Consider the following 7939-nt stretch of genomic DNA (forward strand, 5'->3'; position numbering starts at 1 on the left):
TGCTTTTTCTGGACAAAAGGTTAATAATCAGAAATCTAAAGTTTTCTTTGTGAATGTCTCCCCTCTAGTTAGGGATAGACTCGTCCCCTTTTGGGGTTTCCAAGTAGGGACTTTTCCGTGCATGTATTTGGGCATTCCTTTCTTTCTGGGCTTTGAAAAGACCTCCTTTTGGGATAATGTTGTTCATTCGATAACTTCCAGAATTTCCTCCTAGAATCACAAGTGGCTTACGACTACTGGTAAGATCTTTTAAATCAAATCAGTTTTGAGTGCCATCCCCACATATTTGATGTCTATTTTGCAGGCTCTCCCTAAAGTTATTAAGGACATTAAGGTTTCCCTTAGATCCTTCCTCTAGAATGATAACTTGGGAGGTAGAAAGAAGATTCCTCTTCTTTCTTGGGACAATATTTGTTGTCCCAAAGAGCTAGTGGGTCCGAGTATTCGTGATTTAGTTGTTCAGAATAAGGCTTTGGGGGTGAAATTGGTGTTGAAGTTATATGCCGACCCTTTTAGCAAATGGGCTTCCATCATGCTTGCTAAGTATTTAAGGGAAGCATCCAGAGAAAGAATTTTTACTGCTACATCTCTTCCAAAGGGTTCTACAATCTAGAACTTTTTGGTTTCTTGTAGGAGGGTTATCTTACCACATTTATCTTGGGTTGTCCATAATGGAAAGAAGGCCCAATTTTGGGATGAATTCTAGAATGTGCATCTTTCTCTTTCAGCTATCCAAGATTGGTTCCCTTTGCCTGACATTTTATCGGATCTTTGGGGGCCTTTTGTTGTAGATTATTTTGACATTGTTTCCACAGGTCCATAATTAGTGGCTAAATCGAAGAATATTCCTCCCTTGCCTATTAACAATGATCTTAGAATTGCTTTTGTGGAAGAAATTCACAAAAGACCTCTTGTCTTTCATGATAAGGAGGACTCCTTGTCTGGATTAAGAATGCTTCAGGTGCATATTTAGTAAAAGATGGCTATAATTCTCTAGTTCAGATTTCTTCATCCTCTTGCTACCCTACTAAGCTATTTTAGCATCCGACTTGTCTTCCTAAGGCAGGGTCTTTTGCTTGGTTGGCAGTCCAGAATAAAATCCTCATTGGGATGCGATTGGACAGGCTTGGGATTACAATAGTATTTCCTTGTTTTTTTTGTGGATATTGTATGGAATCCATGGACCATTTTTTTTGCTTTGTCTATTTTCTTGTGAGTGTTGGTATTGGCTTTTTGAATACTTGGTTGGTCTTCTGCTCTCTGTCCTAATCTATTTTCGTAATTAATGGCCTGGCCCTTATTGTTCTCCTCTTCGTTTTATTCATCTCTTTGGGTTGTGGCCCCATCACTGTTGATCTGGAATCTCTAGCTTGAAAGGAATTCTAGGATCTTCAAACATAAATTTGCTACTCTGGTTGATGTGATTGGTAAAATCCAAACCTCCATTTGTGAGGTAGTGCTTTCTTACATCCATAAAAATTTAGACCACCTCAAGTCTTTTTCTCATTAGGATAATTGGGTCACTTGGAAATGGTCTTCGCTTCGTCTCATGCCTTCTCATGGGGCTATATTAGTTGGACTATCTTCTCTTGTTAAATGTAAGATGGCCAAATGGAGCCCTCCCCCCATGTCTTCATTCAAATTACAGTTTGATGGGGCTTCTAAGGGAAATCTGGGAAGGTCCGGTATTGGAATAGTTATTTTTTATCATTCTTCGAAGATCATCAAAGTCGTGGGAAAATACACTGGTTAGGGTATTAATAATGTGGCTGAGTTTTAGGCTTTATCCTTTGGGCTTGATCTCACTTTTTCTTTGAATATTAAAGATATTGTTATTGAAGGGGACTCAATGGTCATTTTTTAGGCGGTTGTTGCCAAAAAATGTCTCTCTTGGCATTTATAGTATTTCTTAGATTACATTCTTGTGCAATTAAAGTGCTTTTCCACTTTCTCTATCTCTCATTGTTTCAAGGAGATCAATGTCATTGAGTATTTCTTAGTGAATAAGGTTATTGTTGAGGGTGCTGATTTCTTAGAGTTTTCTCCTTTGGACATACCATTTTCTTCCATGAAGCTTCTTTCATAGAAAGATTTCTTTTCAGAAGCCTCCTTCATTTTCCATGCTGAATGTGGTTTTCTTTCGTAAGTTTTTACAGTGAGGGTCTTCCTCTTCGGGACAATATCTTTGTTGTTGATATTTCCACTTAGAATTTCCTCATTGAGTAGGGAGATTGTTGTGGTTTCTCCTACCAGGTTGAGATCCTCTTTATTGTGTTGTCCTCTCCCATCTCCTTGCTAAGTGTGGTTTTTACTTCCCTATATGGCTATAGGGGGGATGTTGTCTTGCCTTATGGCAACATCTTTTTTGTAGCTATATCTGACAGTATCTCCTCACTAAGTATGGAGGATGGAGGGGTAAATTTTGATTGGATGGTATTTTTTGTACTGGAGGGGCCTTTGTTTACCATTTGCTTGCCCAGTTTGGCCGTGTATCTATTCATCGGGGGTTACCTTGTTGGTGGGTTTCTCGATTTCCTTTTGATGGCATAGTGGTTTGGTATCGGGTACTGATTGGTATCAAGCATTAATCAACCCTACTCATTACATGTTAAGCATTGTTTATTTGGCATAGGTATGTCTTTTCGAGCCTCTACATTATTTATCTATCATTATATTTCGTGGTCAGGGCTTGGTGACTTTTAGGAGGGGTTTCACATCATGATGAATTGAGTTGGCCCTTTCTTTTTAATCATCTGGCATGGTGTTTGTTCTTATCTTTTGGGGAGTTGTAATTTTATGATTGGGGGTGCTATGAGGCGTGAGTTTGTTTCATCATCTGTTGAGCAACTTCTTGTTTGCTGCTTTTTCTTATGATGGAAGGCTAATCATGATCTGGTTATCTCTTTCTCAGTTATATTCTTGGTGGCATGCAGTTATTGTATCCATTTTGTCTTTGCATTTCTTTTTACTAACAAAAAATGCTCTATTTATTGTGGAGAGTTCTTGTCAAAATCAGCGGTTGGTGGCTTTTTGTGAGGAATTGGAAAGAGCAGTTAGCATGGTGTTGCAGATGGTTTCTTATTCTGTTGTTTTTTCTTTGGCTTTTGCTTTGGATTATCTTATGGATCGGTCTTATCCTTCTTCCTGAGGGTCTTCATCACCCTTCTCTTCTTTTTATCTGGATTGGCATATGTTTTCTCACCATTTTTGTGTTGGCGAGATCACTTATTCTTGGTTCTCTATTGGTTTTGAGTTTTGTTCTTTTCAAAGCCTTGGATTCATGTGTTGTGTAGACAAGATGACTATGGGTTGATGGCACTGGTTATGGTTGGACATCATTGGCTCCATTTTGAGATGTTCTCTTCTATACTGGATTTCACAACTTCCTTTATATCTAATGCAGTTGGTTATATATCTGGGGGGTTTATTTGGGATGCCTATGGGCTTTTGTAATGGGTAGATATACTTATGTTCTCTTGAGCAATACTGAAGTGTTTCCTTACTGGTTTTTTCCCTTCAGTGCTATTTGAACCAGACATCTGTAAAAAACTCAATATTTAATATAATTTTAGTGGTTCCATCCAGTTTTATAAAAAAAATAAAAAACATAAACATATATCATAATGCTTCAATCTAAATATCATTATTTAATAATTTTATTTTAAACACATTTATAATAATTTATCTCATATATTATATATATTTACCTTAGACTCGTTTTATAAAATCACAATAATGCATTAGATTCAGGTTTTAATTTTATGATAGATCTAGATTAAATTTTAAGTTGAATTCACTTCAATCTTTTCCCACACAAGGTACGAGCCAAAACTTGGTAAGAGTTTTTCTAGCACATCATGAGAAATTGTGTTAATAAAGATCAAGGAATAAATGATCTGTATATAACAAAGTGACGAATAAATGATCTATACACACCGAACATATTGATCTGCAGAGGCGTGTAACAACTTATTGTATCTTTTCTCTATCACTTCAAAGAATTAATTCCAATTTATCCATTTGAAGAAGAGAGAATAAAGATCAGGGTATAGATGACGTGCATGTTACACCTGTTTAATTCCGTTTCCATCCACTTATACACCTGTATGAACTAATATTCCTTTTCTTGCCCTATATAAACATCATCAAGCCTTAAACCACAAAGACAACATACTCACTCATTTGTATTGTCTATTGCTTTCTGTATCTTATTTCCTGAGCTATAAGCAAGTATGGCATACTACCAGCAGTATGAGAGCCCAAGATACCCAAATGACTGTGAAGGAGGTTGTGGCCAAAAGCAGAACTATGGCTATAATCAGTCTGAGTACAACTACAGAGAGCAACAGAGGCACCATAGCCTTCCACAGGGGCAGATTGTGAGGGTCTGCTCTAAGGCCAATCCTGACTATGCTCTGGGTACCAGAGATGGCAGGGCAACGCTTGTTTACTACAATCCCAGTGACCCAACTCAGGTATATATATGGATTTCCTATATTATATGTATCTTGTATTGGAAGTTATGTCTAGAAGTTGATATCTACTTATGTTTTACTTCGAATCTGATTGTTTTAGTGATAGTTGTTTTCTTGGGTCGATCACTTTTGATGTATATGTATTGTGTATATATATGTAGCAATGGGTGAAAGATGAGTCATGGAGCAACCGTGTGAGAGACACCGTGGGTCATCCAGCCATTGGGCTTGTGAACAAGGCCACTGGCCAGGCCCTTCGTCATGCCCCTGCTGCATGCTAGGAGGTATATATGCATTTTGTTTTTTAGTGATTCGTTTCTAGTAGACCATAATTGTTTCACTGTACAGGTTCTTTATTTCAGGACGTTTTTGAATTTAACGTAGTGACTGTATATATCGCTTTTGATGACAAAGTATTTAGTTGTTTCATGGCAGGTATTGCTGACCAAGTATGAGAGTGGATCGTATGATGAGAGTGTGCTGTGGAGTGAGAGTGAGGACATGGGATAATGGTACAGGACCATAAGGATGGCAAATGACATTGGCCTCAACTTGGATGCATTCCAGGGTGATAGGAAGCATGGAGGCATCGAAGAGGGCACTAAAGTTGTACTGTGGAAGTGGAACAAGCAGGACAACCAACTCTGGAAGATCTCTCCCTCCTACTAGCAAGATCATCATCCTGCAAGCCATATATGGATATGAATAAATAAGTATCTTAATGTTGTGGGTATACCTAGACTTGTGTAGAGATCAGAACTATATGTGCCTTGTATGGATTTATCTTACCTTATTATAAAGCTATTCTATAGTTTATGAGACATAGTCTTTGTTAATTGCTAATAATTTGTGATTGGTCCGGTATTTATATTGTTATTATGCTTATGTGGGATGAAACTATTTTGATTGATATAATGTTTTCTTGTGATCAAATCAATGTGTGCATCAAAGAAGCAGTGAGGGGAGTTTTCTAATTGAAAAGTATAACTACAAAATATCTTGAAGAGTTTGAACTACATATCTCTAAGCAGTTTGGAAACTAGGTTTTGAAAGTCAATTGAAAGAACTCTATCAATGGGCTATACTCTGTCCTCCTCTTTCACGACCTGTGTAACGCTCACGTTATTCATTTTCTGGTTTTAAGAAACTGGATTCTTATCTACCAATTTTATATCTAAATGAATTAGTACGTAATTTTTCTTACGGTTAAAAGTGATAAACTTCGGATTTAAATCTCAATATGCATTTCTTTTATATCTTGAACTCAAATCTCTATGTATATTTTAAAATCTAACTTTCAAATTTCAATTTTTTTTATTACTTGAATTTAATTTAATTGATTATACAAAGATCTTAAGAAGTTTATTAGACTTGGTTGAGTGTATTTGTGCTTATAATAAGATTTTTAGTTACCTATACAGTTAGAATCATTTTTTTAAAGACATTTGTGTAACTGTTATAATAATTGTTCTTAACAATTTCTTTAAAGATATAATTATGTTTTTACATTCTTTAAATTTCATACTTTTCAATCATAAAATAGTTAATAGTAATTTTATATCTCATTTCTACCAAAAATAAAATAAATATTTTTCTCCTTTAATTTTATAAAATTAACTTTATAATCATTGTTCTAAACAATTTATTTAAAGATATATATTTTTTTTTTACATTCTTTAAATATCATACTTTTCAATCATAAAATAGTTAATAGTAATTTTATATCTCATTTCTACAAAAAAATTAAAATAAATTATTCTCCTTTTATTTTACAAAATTAACTTTAATCAATGAATTGTTAAAATCAACTTTCAATATTGACTATGTATCTCTCATAAATATTTAGTTATAATATATGTAAAATAATTAAAAATAATAGATTGACTGCAAATGATCTTTTCAATATTAGATATAATAATTTCTTCATTATTAATTTCTAATTCAAAATAGCTTTAACTTCATAATCTATATTTCCCCGAATCTATCTACACTTTCTCATTGTGACATCCTCGTAAGCCTTTATTAATTTTCATTTCTGTCAAAAAGTGGTAAATAACTATCTATTTTTTAGTATTCAATTTTAACTTTAATCATTGAATTGCTACAAAAATATAGAACTTTCAAAAAAAATTATGTAAATCTCATAAATATTTCCCAATACTAACTTAGAATAATTAGAGGACATTTTTTTTTAACAATAGAGAGGTGTTACATTTTTATTACCCTAATTTTTTATCGCTATCTTTAATTTAATAAATTAATTGAAGAAAACAATTTGTAATAATATATTTTATTCTATTAAATTGTTAGAGTTATCTTTTATTAGCTAATAATTATTTATTTAATTATTACTCTATTATACTCTATGTTTAAGCTAAACTTATTAATCTTATAATTCTTTAAGGTTTTTCTCCTTTAGGGTTTCGAGTATCCTCTCATAAGGATTCTCTCTTTGTATTTTCATAACAACTCTAATTATTAAATTGCATTCTTGTTGCACAATCAATATGACTCCTCTTTTATGGATCTCTGAATTTTGGCCTCCATAGCTTTTAAGTTATTTTAAGTTATTTGTAAGTGGCTAATACTTTTAGAAATGTAGCTCGTAAGAAAGTCACAAAGTAGAGGTGTTACCTACTTACCAATATTTACATGTATTCCAGAGACTTTCTCAAAGAGAAATTTGCTTGTTACAGTCCTTAATAGAAGTCAGAGTACCCAAATTTTAAGTATCTTTGACCACTAAGGTGGGAGGCTCCATCATAGCTATAACATCATAGATTGTATCCGCATACAATTTTGTCCTCACCTAGACCTCACCTTGGTACTTTGTCTTTTTATGTCTGATGACTATTATAATTTTGCTCACACCACCTTACAAACCTGCAATTTTAGCACCTTCCCTACCTTCTCCCTAAATCTAAGTCCTGATTCTAAGGACTAGGGTGCCGAATGCCTTGGTCCTCTTAATTAGGACCCAAATTTGGTCCTCACAATAGACACATCAAGTGAGTAGGAAATTGGATTCTAGGTTGGACTCTGAAAATTCAAAAAAAATTTAGGCAATCAAGTATAAAATGAGGTCTAGCCCTCTCATTTCAAATCTAGGCAATCTCTTAAGTGAAATCAAGATCCTAATTATAATTTTGAAAAGTGAGCAAGCAATCAGACATTCATTAGGTGTTGGAGAAGAAGGTAAGTCAAGTTCAAGTATTCAATTTTGCATCCATGATCAACCTTCTATGAATTTATTCTATAGGACATCCTAAAACCCTTTTATGAGGATTCAAGAAAGCCTCATCCAGATATACATTTCAACTACAAGCACTTCATTTCAGATATAGCCTTTCCCTCGAAAGGAAAGCATCTTGTTATAATTTTCCTTACAATCATTACTTCAATTTCAAAGTTAATTCTTAAACTGAAGATTGACCCAAGGAAAACACCTATCCATAAAAATTTCT

General features: G+C 34.1%; 1 protein-coding gene across 1 annotated transcript; it reads left to right on the top strand.

The window, feature by feature from the left end:
• The first annotated feature begins 4183 nt into the window (after positions 1 to 4183).
• Positions 4184 to 5296, top strand: LOC131036995 (ricin B-like lectin R40G3). Its single transcript, XM_057969019.2, has 3 exons — positions 4184 to 4475; positions 4637 to 4759; positions 4911 to 5296. The coding sequence occupies exons 1-2, from the start codon at positions 4233 to 4235 to the stop codon at positions 4754 to 4756; spliced, it is 363 nt and encodes a 120-aa protein (XP_057825002.2). The 5' UTR covers positions 4184 to 4232; the 3' UTR covers positions 4757 to 4759; positions 4911 to 5296.
• Positions 5297 to 7939: the final 2643 nt, after the last annotated feature.

Source organism: Cryptomeria japonica, chromosome 11, assembly GCF_030272615.1.
Source record: "Cryptomeria japonica chromosome 11, Sugi_1.0, whole genome shotgun sequence".
NCBI lineage: Eukaryota > Viridiplantae > Streptophyta > Pinopsida > Cupressales > Cupressaceae > Cryptomeria > Cryptomeria japonica.